This window comes from Prionailurus viverrinus, chromosome B4 (genome assembly GCF_022837055.1).
Source record: "Prionailurus viverrinus isolate Anna chromosome B4, UM_Priviv_1.0, whole genome shotgun sequence".
Lineage (NCBI taxonomy): Eukaryota > Metazoa > Chordata > Mammalia > Carnivora > Felidae > Prionailurus > Prionailurus viverrinus.
In genome coordinates, this window is record NC_062567.1 from 68,254,277 (window position 1) to 68,273,289 (window position 19,013).

The window sequence follows — 19,013 nt, forward strand, 5'->3', positions numbered from 1 at the left end:
AAATTAGAAAATAGTGAACTAGGGGTGCCTGGGTGGTTCAGTCGGTTAAGCATCTACTCTTAGTTTCAACTCAGGTCATGATCTCATGGTTTGTGAGTTTGAGCCCCACATCGGGTTCTGCACTCTCAGAGCAAAGTCTGCCCAGGATTCTCTCTCTCCCTCTCTCTCTGCCCCTCTCCTGTTCTCTCTGTCTCTTTCTCAAAATAAGTAAATAAAGTTTAAAATTTTTTTTAAAAATAACAGAAGGAAATTTGGGAAATTCACTAACATATATAAATTAAACAACACATTCTTAAATATATGATGATTCAAAAAGAAATCACAGGCAAATTATAAAATGCTTTGAGATGAATGAAAAACAAACAAAACTTAATGGGATGCAGCAAAAGCAGTGCCCAAAGTAGACACAAAAATCCACCCCCAAATTCTAGCAAACTGAATCCAGCAATATATAAAAAGGATTACACACGAAAACCAAGTAAAATTTATCCCGGGAATGCAAGATTGGTTCAATATACAAAAATCAGTGACTATAATACACCATTTAAATAGAGTAAAAGACAAAAACCACATGATTGATCCTATCAATAGATGCAGAGAAAACATTTCACAACATTCAATACTCTTCCATGATAAATTCACTCACAGATAAAGAATAGAAGGCAACATAATCTCATAAAGCATATCTGAAAAAATAAAAAAACAAAAACAACCCAGAACATCTTATGTAATGGTGAAAGCCTGAAAGCTCTTTCTCTAAGATCAGGAACACAGCAAGGATTTCCACTCTTGCCATTTCTATTCACACAAAACAAAAGAAGAAGCAGAGGAAGGAGGAGGAAGGGAGAAAAGGGAAGAGAGAAGAAAGAATGACGGGAGTAGCAGACAGGAGGGGGAGGAAGGGAAGGAAGGAAAGGAATCCAGGCTGGAAAGTGAAACTCTCTATTTACGATGACATGTCTCATTAATGGAAAACTCTAAGGAGTCCACATGCACAGAGGGAAAAATCATTATTAGAGCTAATAAACAAATTTAGCACCGTTGCAGTAAACAAGATCAACACATGAAAATAGGTTGTGTTTCTATACATTAGCAATGAGCGGTCTGAAAAGGAAACTAAGTCTCACTTACAATAGCATCAAAAAGAATAAAATACTAAGGAATAAATTTAATCAAAGAAGTACAAGATTATACACTAAAAACTACAAATCATTATTGAAAGAAATTAAAGCAGACAAATAAGTGGGAAGACAGTCTATGTTTATAGATTGTAAGCCTTAATGTTAAGGTGGCGATATTTTCCAAATGATCTACAGGTTCAGTAAAATCCTTAGCAAAATCACAACTGGCTTCTTTAAGTAGCAGTGGACAAGTTGATCCCAAAATTCACATAGAAATGTAAGGGAACCAGAAAGCCAAAATAATCTTTAAAAAAAGAAGATCAAATTCGGAGGGCTCCCACTTCCTGACTTAAAAACTTACTAAAACTACAGTAATCAAGACAAGGTGGTCCTGGCATAAAGATAAATAATTGAGAAATTAACTTTCACATATACGGTCAGTTGATTTGCCAAGACTGTTTAAAAGGAGAAAGAATGGGGTGCCTGGGTGGCGCAGTCGGTTAAGCGTCCGACTTCAGCCAGGTCACGATCTCGCGGTCCGTGAGTTCAAGCCCCGCGTCAGGCTCTGGGCTGATGGCTCAGAGCCTGGAGCCTGTTTCCGATTCTGTGTCTCCCTCTCTCTCTGCCCCTCCCCCGTTCATGCTCTGTCTCTCTCTGTCCCAAAAATAAATAAACGTTGAAAAAAAATTTTTTAAAAAATAAATAAAAGGAGAAAGAATAGTCTTTTCAACAAATGGTGCTGGGACAACTGGATACTTACACACAAAAGAATGAAGTTGGACCCCCTACCTTACATCACATAGAAAAATAAACTCAAAATGGATGGAACACCTAAAGGTAAGAGCAAAATTACAGAACTCTTAGAAGAAAACGTCAGTGTTTTCTTTTTGAATGGGGCAAGTTTCCCAGGTATGACACCCAACGCACAAGCAGTCAAAAAAAGAATGAATGAATGAATGAATGGATGGATGGGTGGGTGAATAAAGACAAATTAGACTTAATGAAAATTAAAAAGTTTTGTGCCTCAAAAAACATTATTAAGAAAAGGAAAAAGCAATCCATAGGATGGTATATTTGAAAATCATATATGTGATCATATATGTGATAAGAATCTGCTACCCAGAATATAGAAAGCACTATTACAACTCAGTAAAAAAGAATAATAACTCAACTGAAAAATGAGTTGTTTCACATCTGGATAGAAATTTCTTCAAGATATACAAATGGTCAATAAGCACATGAAACGTACTTGATACATGTACAGGCCTTTTTATAACTTCTTCCAGAAATGGCAAATGCCTCCAGAGAAATGGAGATGCTGGGTTTATGTTTTTAGATTTCTATCTTCTCCCAGATCTTGGTCTCTATTTCTTGACTACTTGTGAATCCTCTGATGCCTTTGAGCAGAATTTTCCCCCTACTTTCCCTCAGGGGGAAAGTTGAACTGAATTAGCTGCTCTACTCTTAGCAAAAGCAGAAGTCACCTGGTTTCATTTTCATTTCAGATAGAATTCCATCCCTTCTTGAGACTTTTTTTCTTGGCTTCCTGGTTTTCCTCCTGTCTCTCTGTTCCTCAGTTTCTTTTGAATGCTTCTCTGTCCCTTCCTAGCCTGTTCATATTGATGATTCTACCCTAGATATCTCTTCTTTCTGGACATATCTATCTTGTCCAGTTAAGGAGTTTCAAATATCATCCACATGCAGATGACTAGATTTTTCTAGTTCTCATTATTAGCCAACCAGCCTGAAATATGCTTTTTTCCCAAACAAACTGCAGTTCTTGCAACTTCTTAAATATGACATGGCTATCTGTGTATTTATGCATATGACCCATTCTTTTCTTCTGCCTGAAACGCTCTTACCTGCCTTGTCCACCTGGCAATATCCAGATATTGCCACATATCAATTCTTTAAGATTCAGTGCAAGGATCCACTCCACTCCACAGTCTTTTCTGATTCCCAGGTAGAAATAGGTGCCTCTCCTCTGTTCTTTATTTTTTTTTTAAGTTTATTTATTTATTTTGAGAGAGAAGGAGACAGCAGGGAAGAGGTAGAGAGAGGAAAGAATCCCAAGTAGGCTCTGCACTATCAGCACGGAACCTGTTGCGGGGCTCAAACCCACAAACCGTGAGGTGATGACCTGAGCAGAAATCAAGAGTCGGATGCTTAACTGACTGAGCCACCCAGGCACCCCCTCTGCATTCTGACAGTACCCCAATAACAGTTAAAAATAATAATAATGCTGGGGCGCCTGGGTGGCTCAGTTGGTTAAGCGTCTAACTTCAGCTCAGGTCACGATCTTGCGGTCCGCAGGTTCGAGCCCCGCGTCAGGCTCTGGGCTGATGGCTCAGAACCTGGAACCTGCTTCCGATTCTGTGTCTCCCTCTCTCTCTGCCCCTCCCCCATTCATGCTGTCTCTGTCTCAAAAATAAACATTAAAAATAATAATAATGTTATGTATGTTAATTTATAAGCTTGTTAATTTTTTAAAAGTTGTATGTTGCACTGGTTTTATTAAACGATTACGAACACTGCTCAAAGTGCTTCCCCTCTATTCACTTATTTAATCCTCATAACAAGCCTAGGAATTTGGTATTTTTATCCATATTTTACCAATGAGGAAATTGAAGTGAAGTGACTTGCCCAAGGTTATGCAACTAAGAAATTTCAGGGCCGGGATTTTAACTCAGGCATCTGACAGCAACATGCAACCTTTACCACCACACCCTATGTCATCATATAAACATCGTCTTCTATCATTGAGAGCTAACTGCTGTGCCGAGCACTGTATTATGAGCATGTTCTCATTTAATAATCCTATAAGACACGTTCTATCTTTTCCTTATTGAGGAAATTGATGACCCCAAAGTTTGTTCCTAGCGGTCATCATATTAAATTGCCATTGTCCACTCTTCCCTACATCCATGCCCTTTGCAATATAGTTGTATAACTTTTCTCATCAGGAAGCACAGTCTGTTTCCCAAGCCCTTAGATCTAAGATGGCCTTGTAACTAGCTTTAAACAATAGAATGCACCAAAAGTGATATTGCAGTTCCTAACCTGGGCCTCAAGAGTCCTTGGGTATTAGTCTCCTGGAACACTGCCACTGCCATGAGAACAATCCTGGGCTGAGAGACCATGCAGAGCAGGGACAAGTCACCTCAGATAATGTCATCCTCGACCAGCCAACCTGTCAGGTGACCACAGATATATGAGAATATGAGAGGTTAACCAACTGTAGACTTGTGGAAAGTGATTGCTGCTGTTCTAAACCACTACATATTGGGAGTGGTTTGTGGTATGGTAGCAATAACTGAGTTCAGTCATTTAGCCACTAAGTGGCAGCATCACACACACAGACAGACACGTTCACAAACACATGACCCATGTTGGTCCGTCCATACAGCCTGGTAATCGGAAACTAGGAAATTACAGTTTAAATCGCATTCATAGCTTGCCTCTTCCCATTAAGCATCCAGACTTCAATAAGGCCCTATGGCCTGGCTGAATTCTAGCAAATGTTGATGGGTGGAATGGCACTGGCAGTTGAGTAAAGGCTGGTCTTGGCCTTTCCAGAGCAGTCTGCTGAAAGAAGATTCCCATTGGAAGATGCCACTCAGGAGTGAGTTAATACTAGAGTCTTTCGTGGTAGAAATCACGGTCCAGAGGACAAGAGGCTGGCTGTGCTAGTGACATTTGCTTTGGCCAGAAATGCAGCGCTGAAGGCCAGAGCCTCCGTGAGGTATCTGCCATTGCTGGAATGTGCTCCTCTCCCCACTGTTCTTCAAGGAAAGTAAAATCTCTTTTATTCATTCAATACATAAAGTATCCACTATGTCTTAGACACTGTTCTGGGTGCTGAGGATGCTGCACTCCTTTCCCCCATTACTTTGTTATTTTACTGGAGGAGACAAACAATATGCATAGATACAAAATCCCTGAGTGCTCTAGAGGAAAAATAAAGCAGGATTATGGTGAGAGGGACAGGGAGTACAATCAGATTGGGTTGTCAGGGAAGACTTCTCTAAGGGGAGGACACTTGAGCAGAGACCTGCGTTAAGTAAAGGAAGAAGACATGTAGATCCTGGATTGGTGATCCAGCATGGGAACAGTACCTTCAGCATTCCTGAGGCAGCAACAAGCTTGGTCCATTAGAAAGGTACAAGCAGCTGATGAACTGGAGCTGACTGATCCAGCTGGAGAGCCACGGGCTCTCAAGTCATGAAGAAGCTAATGGGCAACAGGAAGGACTAGATTTTATTCAATGAGATGTTACCTCTACTGATAACCACTCTATACCAGTATACAATACTAAAGAATTTGTTGACTGAATAGAGAAAAAATTTTATCATAAGGCAAACTGTATCCAGTCATGGCAACACAGGATTCATTTATAAAACTATGTAATTCCTGGGCCCACTGATTTTATCAAAATCTTTGGATATAAAGCCCCAGAATCATTACTTAAGAGAACCTCTCATCCTTATAATTTATGGCTGTGTATGCAAAGTATATGAAAAGATATATACCAAACTACAATATGTATCTGAGGCACATTATAGTTCTGAGTAGGAATGCCTTAAAGAACTGAACTCTATTTAAAGGTTTCTAAAATTAGCCCTTTTAAGGACAACTCTCCAACTTTTGTAATTTAGCCCTAATAAAAAGATCCATCTGATAGTGAATCATACACAGGAGTGCATTCAGTATTTGCTGGATGGGTGGCAAGCTTAGTGTCAAGCATGTTGGTCACCCTATCATACTGGGGTCTTTCACAGTCAGAACAGTTTAAGTCATGGCATTTTCATTATTGCTGCAGCAGTGGGAAAGTTCTAATCTAAATTAAGCACTCCATTGACACAACTTGCCTAGGTTGCAAGATGTTTAAAACCCTCCATTTAGATAGGTGAATTAACAAATGAATACATGGGTTGAATTTTCTAGCTTGCTACTAGATATAGCATTATGCAGAATTGTCCAAACATTAAAGAAAAAAAGTTACAGAAAACAACTTAGTATACAATGTAAAGAGAAAAAAATTTTATTGCAATATAAAATGCACTTATAAAATGTCCACAGAAGGCATGTAATTCTTTACTGCTATATAAATTTACTGGGAATATTTTATTCACCTTTGATTGTTATGATGTCACCTAAAACATATTGTAAACACTGAGTTATACTCTATAACAAATGCATCACTGATTTTCAGCAATCTTGGTTTAATAATAATTAAAGACTATATAATCACATCTATATTCTGGAATGTCTATTTACTTTCATGTAGTGTAAAATTTAGACTATAATTGCACATGAATGGTACAAAAAAACATTCACTACCAAATTATTTTATACCTTCATTACAGGCTTAATGTTCTTTCTGATTGAAAATACAGCTTCAGCTATGGCCAGCAACACAACTCTAGGATTCTCAATGCAGTAATTTGTGTGTATGTGTGTCTACGTGGGCACCCATGAAACAACTTAAAGTGTATCTTTAGAAAACAAGTGCAACATTACTGCCAATTATTTTGCATGTTTAAATATTATAGTCTGATTATCTGTAAACAAACAAAACCCCACACAAATACTCTTAACTCTAGAAAAAAATCCTGTCAACCCATAATTATTCTAATATGCTTTACTTGAACACACATGGAATTTTTGAAAGGTGCATATAGTACCTTAGATAATAAGGTATAAAAATGTGTTTCATATTTTATACTATGAAATGTGCATTTCTAATATGTTTTATGCAGCATAAAGTTTAGATCAAGAAATTCGAAATCCTGGATCCCCATCGTTCATTTAGAAAACTCCTCCCAGTTATGGCTCTTGCAGCAGGTTTATCAGATTTAACATGACGAAGTGTTCGATCTAACTCCTTCCTTATTTCAAGTATCAAAAAAAAAAAAAAAGGCTCAAAATTTCTAAATTTCTGTAGGTTGTAGCTGAAATGCAAAGCTTTGAAAACAGTTAAATGTGTTTTGAAATAAGATATAAATTGAAACCAGATTCTTAAGTGTTTAATTTGTGTTAGGCTGTTAAGTACTAGGACTTTCCAACAATTTTATTAAATCTGAGTATGCTTAAAAGTAATAAAGAACACAATTTGCCTATAAATATGTGGTTCTGGAGAAAAATCAATCTTGATGTTTAAAACTCTTTCAACATTGTTGACTTTTGTTTTTTTAAGGATATTAATATTCAATCTAAACATAAATATTTGGCCTCACACTATATAAGGAAATGACTTACTTTTGAAAAGGAAATTTTGTAAAGCATTAGAGAGAGAATTTACTAAAGCTGTTCAAATAGGTCTTCCAACGTCATCAGAAATCCTGCAGTATAGAAAATATCTGGTACCCTTAAGGTTTCAGAGTGAACTGATCTTCTGAAACTTTAATGCCATTTAAAAACCAAAAAGTCAAATAGAAAAGACTGCTGCCATGAAACAGTGTTTCTACAAGTTGCAGACGTGACCCCACAGGCTGAGTTAAGCGTTGCTTCTCAGAGTCAGCAACTTTCCACCTTTACCCAGGCACACTAAATTCTCAGTTTAGAAAATAATCTAACCTGGTCCTTAACATATTCATAAGTAGTATGAATATTTTAAGGTCTTTCTTCCTTACAGAAAAAATTTGATGCCTCACTAAAGAGTAGTAAGGAGTGTATCTTACTTTAAGACATTAGACTTTCTGGAGTTGGCCCAAGTGTATAAAATTTTAAGAATTATGTGAAAGCATGGAATCGTTATTACTCTGTGAAAACAGTGTGACCAAATTAAACATCACTATGACAAACCCTCTTCTACCTTTAACTCAAAAATAGAAATCATGAGTCTTCTATAACCTTAATTTTAAAAACACACAGAAGTGAAAAGTGCTATTTTTCAAAAAGTACATTTTTTCCCTACTATGTGTCAACGTGGAATGATTTCAGTTCTCCTGTACTAAAAGCTGGACTTTAAAAAAACTAGTATTCTAATGTTTAATATAATGATTTTAATCAGCAGTGGCTTCACTTTCAGCTGGACCCCTAATAAGTCTTCGAATTCCTCTTTTTCCTGCAGGACCTTTGGGTTTTGCAAAACTTTGCTTATGTGCATGCTGCTTTGGGTGTACTTCTTCATAAAGGAAGTCTGCTGTCAACTCATCCCCATTGTCTATCTCGATCTGTAAGAGATGGAATCAGTAAAGTGTGATATGATATGAAGAAGACAACATTCAAAACCTAATACAAGCAAGGAGCCAGTTTTCAGGTGTGAATGCTCACAAATATGTAACACCCATTTCAGCAGTATCAAGAACCATATGTAATAGTTTCACTGTTGCTTTTTTTGGGGGGGGGGGAGGGGATTTGTGAGTTGCCTGAATACATAATCAGCTATAATCATTTTCTGTTTGCTTCCCTCTTTCTTCTCCTGCTTAACTAATGTTTATTTATTTATTTTGAGAGAGACAGTGACAGCGTGAGCGAGGGACAGAGAGAGAAAGGGGGAGAGAGAGAATCCCAAGCTGTCTCCACACCATCAGTGCAGAGCCTGATGCAGGGCTCAAACTCACGAAATTGTGAGATCATGACCTGAGCCGAAACTGAGAGTTGGATGCTTAACTGAGCCAGGTGCCCCTTAACTAACGTTTAAAAGTAGAAGCCAGGGGCGCTTGGGTGGCTCAGTCAGTTAAGCGTCTGACTTCAGCTCAGGTCATGATCTCACGGTTTGTGAGTTCAAGCCCCGTGTTGGGCTCTGTGCTGACAGCTCAGAGCCTGGAGCCTGTTTCAGATTCTGTGTCTCCCTCTCTCTCTCTGACCCTCCCCCATTCATGCCCTGTCTCTCTGTCTCAAAAATAAATAAACGTTAAAAAAAAAAAAATTTTTTTTTTTAAATTAAAAAAAAAATAAAAGTAGAAGCCACCACTGTACTCTCAAGTTGTTCTGCTTTGGTACACTATGCATATTCAGGAACATGACTCATCGGCCCCTTCATTCTTGGGTCACTTGAAATCACTCTAGAACAGGGCCAAATTTAGCCCAAATTAAGAGTGTGTTTTACATTTTTAAACGGTTAGAAACACAAAATAATAAAACAAGAATATGTAACAAAGACCATTTGTGACCTGGTGAAGCCTAGAATATTTACTATGTGGTCTTCTTGTAGACAACAGTGCGCCAGTCCCTGCTTTATCTTAGGAACTTAAAAACCTTAAAGGGTTCAGGACCTAATACACTGGTAGTTTATAAGAACTTGTGTTTTAAAGACTTCAAGGGCTCAAGAGTAAACCATCATCTTTCCCTGAGCCTCAACTACATTTAAGAAAATAAATTTAAGAAAACTGGTAGCTTAGCTCCCCGAATTCAAATATTTATGTCCGTTCCCTCCTTTGTCAACAACTAGAGTCTCAACCATCCCAAGAGTCAGTTGTAACTAGAGACTATAGTTCTTTACTAACAGCAAGTCTTGAGACAATCACAAGTATGTGGCCCTAGCAGCACTGTCCAAAAGAACTTTCTGCAATATGGAAGATGTCCTCTCAATTCTGCGCTGCCCAGTACAGTAGCCACCAGCCTCATGTAGCTAATGAACACTTGAAATGTGGCTAGTATGATGAAGGAACTGAATTTTACATTTTACTCCATTTTAACTTATACTTAAATTTAAATAGCCACATGTAGCTTATGGCTACATATGAGAGAGTACAGATCTAGAGAGACTGCAGTAATGCCAGATCACCCCCAAGCACTTGGAGAAGACCCTAAGGATTTATGAGGAGAACAAGAAAAAATACTTTCACTTATAAACCACCATACATCATGAACTACACAGAGAAGACAATAAAGATCTAATATAAACTGAAAATTTTAAAGAAAGAGGTAGGTAATTTTACCTTTCTAATGACATCCATTTGTAATTGTCTTTCTACAATTTCTAACAGAGGGCTCTTGCAGCTAGAATACAGCATCCGTTCTCTTATACTGCATGTGTATCCAGGCATTGAATAAATAAAAACTGTGAGTTAAAATAATAAATACAATTAGCAATATATCACTCAAAGCAAATATTAAACTATAACTAAGTCCTCTGGGCAAGAAATAAGAATACAGTGCTAAGCTGTCAATAAGCAAACTTAAAGTAACACGTTCAAAACAATATATTATATACCTATGGACTCCAAATAGTCTCCTTCATGGGAATGTTTATACAGAAAGAAATGGTAACGCGCTGAATCCTTGGGAATCCTCTTTGGCAAATCTTTCAGTTCTGTATTTGTCGTACTGGCCAAAATTATAATTTCATTTTTTATGTCTATTTCCTGTCAATGAGAAATACATTCATTAAAACAGATACACAGAAAATTTAAATTTATAATAAATAAAACCTAAGAGACAAGGGGAAATTTATACAGGCTTGACTTTTTCACAAGGAACATACATTGTCTTGTAGTTTAAAAAAAAAAAATGAATAAAAAAAAAATCAGGAAACATGCGGCACCTAGGTGGCTCAGTCATGAGCCGACTCTTGATTTCGGCTCAGGTCATGATCTCATGGTTAGGGAGTTGGAGCCCTGCGTCAGACTCTGCACTGACAGTGGGGAGCCTGATTGGGATCCTCACTCTCTACCCCTCCCCCACTCATATTTTCTTTCTCTCTCTCTCTCTCTCTCTCTCTCTCTCTCAAAATAAAATAAACTTAAAACAAATTTTAAATCCACTAAAAACTAACCTATTTTATGAGCCAAGAGCCACCAGGAAGAGCAGCCATTTCATAATAACCATCATCTGTCTCTTACCAATTGCACATAGTTGAGCTGTCTGTTACTTAATTTTTCCAAAGCCTGGAAAGCTTCTCGAGAAATAGGAAATGCTACTCCTTGTAGTGTTTGATGCTTAGTGTCCACACCCACGTCTGTTTGTACCTAAGTATGATAGATTTAATTTACTGATGAAGCTGTAGCATTTAGCAGTGTCATACAGCAAAGACAAGAAACCCAATCTCTACCAAGTGCCGTTCCACCCTTGCCCATTTTAATGTAACTAAAATTAACCCTTAAAATACCATGAACTTAAAAAGCAAGTAATTTTTCACATTTGTTCATGTCTGCTAGCACCTTGTCAACATGCAGAGTGTATGACATATCTTTATGAAATGCTGGGAGTGAACATTTGAGTGAGTGGGTATGCGCTGTTAGTGGGGCTTTGGCGGGGAGGTTGTTTATATGTTCGGTTTGGCACATTTGCAGAGAACTATATAAACTCTTTGACGTGTCTTCAGATTATACTTTAATTACAAAACTTACTTGATAAAATTTATGAACAGTGTGATATATATGCAATATGCGTAAAACTTTACTTTGTTCTAGAAGACATAAAATGCAACACAAACACCATGCACTGAATTGAAAGGAGTATGAACAGTATACAAAGACACAACACAGCTCAACAAATTATACTACTGCAGAAGTTCCAGACTTAGAGCTTTTCATTACTAAGAACAAATACTAGAAGAGTACTTCAAGAAAGCTTTTGATGCATGTTTCACGACTTTTATACTTAAATGATAGCTAGTATAGGGTCTCATTTGCAGTGTTGCAACAGAAAAGTCAAATAGAAATTTTACTTTTAAAAAAAATGAATGGAGATTCTACAGCATAAATGATATTGGATAATGAAAACATCATAGAACATATGCAAATGCATACCCCAATACGATCCTCTGGGTTCTGATTGCAAGGAATAAAACAAACTATCAAACTTGTAAAAAAAAAAATCACATAAGAATCTTTACTCAAATAACTTGAGTTAAAATAATATAAAGATAGATCCTTGCTATCAGGTTAATATTAAGTAATATTCAATCACTTTCCAGACAGATTTCTATTAGTCTGTTATTCGGACTAGTGAATAGTGGTTTCTGTTACTTGTTCTTTCCTATAAAATCCCAGTAGAAATATAGTAGTTACTCTAACTTGTAATTAGAATAGCTGCAGTGAACACATTAAAAATATGATAAACTATAATATGGATGAAGTTTATTGACTCTAATAGAACTGGGCTAAACAAGTACTCAAAAAACCATCTCCCATAAATACATATGCACATGCCTATCCAGGTAGCACTCAGAATTTATAGAGCTTCTAGAAATAATAAATATCCTATAGCATTTATATTTTTTCCTCTTTAGTTACCATGATTCTCTGAAATAATGTAACTAAACAAACCTGCTTTGGGCAACCTCATTAAATATAATTCTTTGCACTAAATGGGTAATGTACATTTTTCCCATTTACTTAGTAATCAAAGTATGAGGTTACAAAAAGTTGTACTTCCAACAGGAACACTTACTAGTCTGTCACATACATTACAAATATAGGCGAAAGCTACTTAAGAAACTGGCACGAATTTTAGTATTTACTTTTAATTATTTTTTCCTGAAAACACATCGAGCACATAGTCTTATCTCTAAATTATACAGAATAAATGCAAGCTACCTTACTTAATCTCTATTAATCTATTAATTAAAAATATTTTTTCAAACACTTAAAATCTTGCAATCGTTTCAAAAATGTAATTTACCTCATTAATTTTAATTTGTCGTAATTCTTCCTCAGCTGCAGTCAATGGGGCAGGAGATGACTGTGAAAGCAAGTATTTTTTATATCCATGTAATGATACATCTTCCTGTAAACAAAGAAATGGACTGTTACTAGCTATTCTCTAAAAGTAAAACCTCAGTGAAGTTATTTTAGGAAAAACAAAATTATTAACTTAATAGAAAATATTTTGATTGAAGTATAGTATCAAGAATTTTATTATTCGTTACAGGTTTCAAAAAATGGTGAAGGGAGTATTTACTCTTTATTTCCCACAGTTTTATAATTACTAAATCTTTTGTATGAGTGTGGTGGTGCTGCTGCCAGTCACATGATACACTTGGGTCATGGTTAAATCTACAGGACAATAATAAGTAAACTTCTGGGGAAGCCTGCCCCATAATTATTCAATAATCACCACAATTTCTGTATAATTATTCATAGAAAATTACCGTAGTTCTTATTTAGAAGAGTAAAATATTCCAAAGAGGTCTACCTTTCATCAATATTTTGTGACTTGGAAAACTGGGAATAGAAAGAATTGAGAAACCAGGCCACGGCACAATTAATGGTGAATAAGAAAAGTATTCCCACACAGTCTTGTGGTCTACCTACTAGATAATTTAACTGTTAAAAAATATTTGTTTTCTTAATTTGTGTGTATATGTATAAATATATGTATTTACCATATAAATTACATAAGTAAATTCTTAATCATAATTTAACTAGTTAAATGTATTAATCAACTATCCCAATTAATCATCAATCAATTGACCTGCCTCAATGTTCCTGGTTAACATAATATGCATAGTTACTGCTTCTACAATGTGGGTATAAATGTCCAAAATATCTAAAAATTACCATCTCTTTCAAGTAGTCTCTTATTTTTGTGAGCCTGTTTCCCTTATCATTAAAGTGAAAAGGGTGAACTAAATGAGGGGTTGAACTAGATGATCTCTAAGGCATATTGCAGTTTCTGAAGACTAGCAAAGGGCATTTCAACATATTTTAGAGAGTAAATACAATGTTTTAGTTAACTTGCATATCGTATGAAATATAACAATATTTTCTCTTATTGTTACAGATCCATTAGTCTAATTTCATAACAATTACACATTACCTAGAAGTTCTTAAACTGGTTTAATTGCAACACGTGGAATCCACATAAAAGTTTAAGTTTTGTACCTTTACTGTTCCAAATACTTCATCTTTAATGTGGCCACCTCCAAACTCCTTTTTCAGAGTTGCTCTTGTTGCTGCATATAGCATTTTTTGGCGAACCTAGTAAGTTGTGAAAGTTTACTCAGAAATGTACAGATGAAAACTATTCATTATAAAAGATAGCACTTTCTGAATGTATTAAAATCTTCAAGCACATTAGAAATAAACTATGATAAAGCTGAAGTCCATGGACTGTAACAGGCTTAAGTACATGTGTACAAATAGCCATCATGACAGTTCACCTATTAAGGTAGATTTCACTTTATGTCATATTTTTAAAAAATTGGGAAACTAAATTTTTAAAAATTAATCACTTTTCAAAGTATACAATGAGATCAAGAATTAAAAAAAAAAACCTATTAAAATACTACTTTGGAATATAAGGTAGAAAACATCGCTTGAAATGAAGTAACCTGGATACTGACATTTTACTCAAAGCAAATCTCTAGATCAGATATTACTGATTAAGTTGTTTAAGAATCAATGTTCATAGCACACCTGCAGCATATACCATTCTATGGGAAAAACAAAGATGAAAACTACAATATATACCATATTATTAAAGAGTCTAATAGCAACTACTAAAAACTACAAAAGGTAACTGCCAACTAACAGAGGTAGTTTCACAAAACTGCATGTCAAATCCGGGAGTCTGAATCAATCCGCTAACTTTCCTAAAAGAAATACTTGCGTGTATGCCTATCATTTAAATGGTAGCTATTAAAAATATTTGACATAATGTTCAATTAGGTTTCAGAATTATTTGAAGTATTACTCTCAGAGTATAGTCATTTACATATAATTGCCAAAGATTTTTTAATTTAAAATCAATAATACTGTTGATTTCAAGGGCAAGATTTCTGAATATAAGTACATTACTCCTGATTCTACATTACCAACAGTAGGATTTTCTTCATGATCACTCCCTTCTATCGGAAATAACTGTTGCTTCTTAACTTTCTCCTAGCCTAGGACTATTTCAGAAAAAAATTTTCTAGCATTTAATGTTAAACAAGTAACAAAAAAATTACTTACATGAGAATGATCTGGAGACCAAGCAATGAATATCCATTCATATCCCTGGGCATTCTGAGAATCTAACCTGAATAATATATAGCACGGTTGTTTGTCCTCCAATAGGGGTAAAACAAAGGTATCATAATCCTTATCCCAGGAATCTGAAGGCTGACTACATGAGCCAATCACAAGTTTCTCTATGAAGAACAAGTTTTAAAAGACACATGAATGGTTTGAAATTCCAAATGGTAATGAAGAGACAATAAATTAATAACATAGTCATCTATTAATACTATTATTCACATCTCCACATAGAACAGCAGAAGCTGCAAATAGCATAAATGTTCATCAATAAGAGAACGATCATAGATGTGGCACAGTTATATAATGAATTCATATTTAAAGATAGTGAGTTCTCTACCAAGACAAATTACAAAAATGTTTACAGAAAAAAAGTTGCAGAATAAGATGTTAGTTTACATGAACTTAAAACTCAAAATAGCACTAGGAGTTATCTAGGGGGCTACATATAAAAAAACACACTGCAGATATATAAAAACTCCTAATATGGTTGCCTCAGGAGAAGGAGGTCAGGAAGTGAAATTGTTTAAAGAGGATGACCTAATATCACAAAAATATTAAGTTAAAAAAAAAAGCTGAAGCAAATACGATAAAACGTTAGTAGTTACTAATTTAAGAGGAGATGGAAGTATTTGTTATATTATTTATTCTCTGTAATTCCCTTATTTAAAAAATTTTCTCAAAACAAAAATAACGATTTAAGAGATAGTGTCATTTTCCTTCCGTAGTGATGCTAGACAAGTTTTTCCATTTTAGTCACTTAAATAGTTGGTTAGGAAATGATGGCATTTCAATATTTCTAAAATATGCTGCTTTACAGTATATGTTTATTACTATCAACTATGGTAATATATATATATACATAAACACACACACACACAGAAACAGTAACTACTGCATATTTTTCAAACTACTCTGGTATTTTTAACATATAAGTAGAAAATAAAAAGGAAATTAAATTTACTTCGAGTTTATAAAAGAACAAGTTATTTTCCCAAAGCAAAATATTTCCAGGTATTCAAGAAATTCAGGTATTTAAGCAATTAGACCATTGGAATATTTTAACATACTCATTTGCGATAATTGTCCAAATTCAAATACAGGGAAACTAAAAGATTCTCCCATCCATTCAATATCCCCAACAGAATTATTTTGAAACGATCAATTTGTAGTTTTTTACATTCTTAGAACTTTTCCCCAAAACAAAACAGGGAAATCCTTTCTCCAGCACAGATTGCAATCATGTGGAGAAACTGGGAATTTGAAGTCCTTTGTTTCTACTTCAAAACTAACTTTACTGAATAACAATTCTCAAGTAACTTCTCTTTTGGGGGGGGGGGGGTGGTTGGAGATGATCACTTGTTTACTGATTTCCAATCCAGAGATGGAAGCACTCACATTAGAAACGGGTTGTGGTATAGAAACTGAGACGCAAAAGGTAAATGCAGAGGAGGTCGCACCAAAAAAAAAACATCTTTCTGTTTTCCCTGATAGTCAACTACAGAATTCAGAAGGTAAGCAGCAGCTAAAGGGACATGACCAAATATACAGGATCCAAGTTACCTAAAGGCAAGCTTTGAACTTTCTTCACAGTAATTAATAGTTCCAATCACTGAAATGACTTAGAAATTTAAAAATATAACAGTAATCCAAGGACAAACAATATTCAGAAATGTAAAACTAACCATTTTCAATAGATATTTTTAGAAGTCTGTATTTTCCATTTCTTGCTCTTGCAAAGATATCTTTAACATCTTCACTTGCTGCATAAAAAGATAAAGAAAAGTAAACCTATTTTTTATACTTACATGTTAATATTTTCTAATGCTACTCAAGTGAGGAAAAAATAAATTATAATACAAAGAAAAAATCTTCAGGATGTAGTATCCCCTTATTGTCAGTAATTTAACTTATAAAACTTGAAGGTGTAAATAGCAGACAGAGTATACAGCTAAGAAATATACATGTTAATATAGCTTAAAAGTATATGAATTCTACTATGTTTTAGCTAGAAAATTCCAAAGCAGAAATAACACTGGGAGTGAAAATATTAAAGTTACTCAAATCCAATAAGGAATAAATTACAATTTTAAAAAACACCTTGATTGCTTGGTTGAAATTGTTGAAAATCTTTCATTCTCTTCTAGTCCAATTTCAAGCTTATAATAACAATTCGATTCATTTTTACATTTTCACATTAAAAGCAACAGTAAATATAAGATATCCTATCCCAATTAAACAAAAAGTCATTAAAGTGCATTCAAGCTTGTACTTCTGGTAATATTTTTCTAACTTGTATTTCTCAAAAAGCTAGAGTTAAGTTCACTAAACAAATATGTATTTAATAACTTAACGCTTGTGTTCCTATTAAAGCTTCGATTTCGTTCTGATTTCACTCTTGGGTTGTAAGAATGAACCATTACTTAAGTAGTGAATGCTGTAAGGCTCAAACATGAAAATGAGTAATTACAAATTTAAATGTCAAAACTAACTCTGACGAATAAAACAGTGCTTTCAGGTTTGAGAGCATTTTGCTTGTGTTTGTGTGTGCAGGGAGAGGTGCAGGATGGTCAAAGACCCATAGTAACAAAACACAATTAAATGTTCATCTGGGGAAAAGGTTCGTTGTCCATTAACAGAAGAGCGTGGGTTTATATTAGCCCTCGTTAAGTAATCGCGAGTAACCCCGGGATATATTATTTCTGATGAGGCGAGCGTTTCCAGACTGCCCATTTTCAAACCAGGAAATAATGGAGGTCAGATATAATTGCACACTGAACTGCCTTCACGGGATGATTAAATTCAGCCACACAGATCGGACTTTTCAGTTCCCTGGGCAGTACCTAAGAAAAAGATCAAAACACCCCACACTCAGGATTTCTTAGAACATAGTCCATGTTTCCATTTTGAAAGAAAATGCGGAAGAATTTGGGAAGCACCTTTACTGGAAATAAAAAAGATTCCAGTATCTTTCGTTTTATAATCAAACTCTTGTAACAATCTCCTTTGCACAGTGAAGCCCCGGTAACCTCCAGTGTTTCAGGTCTCCCGTACCTGATACAAAACGGGGAAAGTTAGACTACAGTCAGGGCCAGAGGAAGGCATATCCCCTTCACTCAGGCCTCCTCGCAAACCAATTTCTTTCGCTTCTGCGAATTTCGGGTCCGTCTGTAACGTGGCAGCAGACGGACCCGCCTGGGAGGAACGCAGGCCGGGTGGCCCGGGACCAGAAAGCGCGGAGAGGCGAAGAGGCCCCGCCTGCGCGGCGAGAACGGCACCCGTTCCCTCTGGGCCCGACTCCAGCCCTCCTCGTCCAGCAGCCCGCCCGGCTCGCCCGGGGCCTCCCGGGAGCCCCTCTCCCGCGCGCCGCTCCGGGCGCCGTTACCTTGGATGCCGGTCTGATGGGACATGGCGGTGGCCGCGGGCTCCCGGCTCCGAATCTAAGTGCAGAGAGCGGCCCCGGCCGGCGCCTCCAGGAAGTGGCAACTCCTCCGCCGGCCGCCGCGCGTCATCGGCCCGCGACCCGCGGCCGCCCCGCCCCGCTAGGCCGACCGCGTCCTCGCGCGCCCCTGCCGTCCCCCCGCCCCCCTTCCCCGCGCGCTCTTCTGCCTGCCGGGCTGCAAGTCCGCTTCACCCGGCGCTCTCCTCCAGCTCTCTGCTGTGGTCTCTGCCCTGGCTCTTGCCGCCGGCTTCTCTGGCCCCATCGCCGTGAAATATCAAAGAGCCAGCAGGATGACCTTGCCCTCTACTGTCTGCACTGCCGACACCACCATTGGCTGGTTCAGCAAAAAAGATGCTCAAAAATGGGAATGATCATTTTACTGATCGTATATTTTCAATTTGAAAAAGATATGAACGGTATCTTTCTTTGTTTATTCTTCCTACAGTATAAAGGGTCACGCACTGCCCCGTTTTTAAAAATGAGTATTAATGTATAGGTGGTCTCTCATCAAAATCTCCCATGCTTTTAATTTTTATTTATTTT

General features: G+C 36.6%; 1 protein-coding gene across 2 annotated transcripts; it reads right to left on the reverse strand.

Moving 5' to 3' along the window:
- Positions 1-6,139: 6,139 nt before the first annotated feature.
- On the reverse strand, positions 6,140-18,545 carry TWF1 (twinfilin actin binding protein 1). 2 transcript variants are annotated; one of them, XM_047866276.1, is made up of 9 exons: positions 18,414-18,545; positions 16,714-16,791; positions 14,966-15,144; positions 13,895-13,990; positions 12,693-12,797; positions 10,910-11,035; positions 10,282-10,432; positions 10,007-10,128; positions 6,140-8,296 (listed from the first exon to the last, which is right to left on the reverse strand). In XM_047866276.1, exons 1-9 carry the CDS (start codon positions 18,436-18,438, stop codon positions 8,126-8,128), a joined length of 1,053 nt encoding a protein of 350 aa, XP_047722232.1. In that variant the 5' UTR covers positions 18,439-18,545; the 3' UTR covers positions 6,140-8,125. The 2 variants fall into 2 exon arrangements, with proteins under 2 accessions (XP_047722232.1, XP_047722233.1); XM_047866277.1 differs by lacking the exon at positions 10,910-11,035.
- Positions 18,546-19,013: the final 468 nt, after the last annotated feature.

Excerpts from the sequence above, each read along its gene's own strand:
- TWF1 (XM_047866276.1), bottom strand. The coding sequence starts at position 18,438 with ATGTCCCATCAGACCGGCATCCAAG. Across the intron at positions 10,433-10,909 it reads AGCTCAACTATGTGCAATTG|GAAATAGACATAAAAAATGA; the intron begins GTAAGAGACAGA and ends TCTCATTGACAG. Across the intron at positions 10,129-10,281 it reads AGACTATTTGGAGTCCATAG|TTTTTATTTATTCAATGCCT; the intron begins GTATATAATATA and ends TTTAACTCACAG.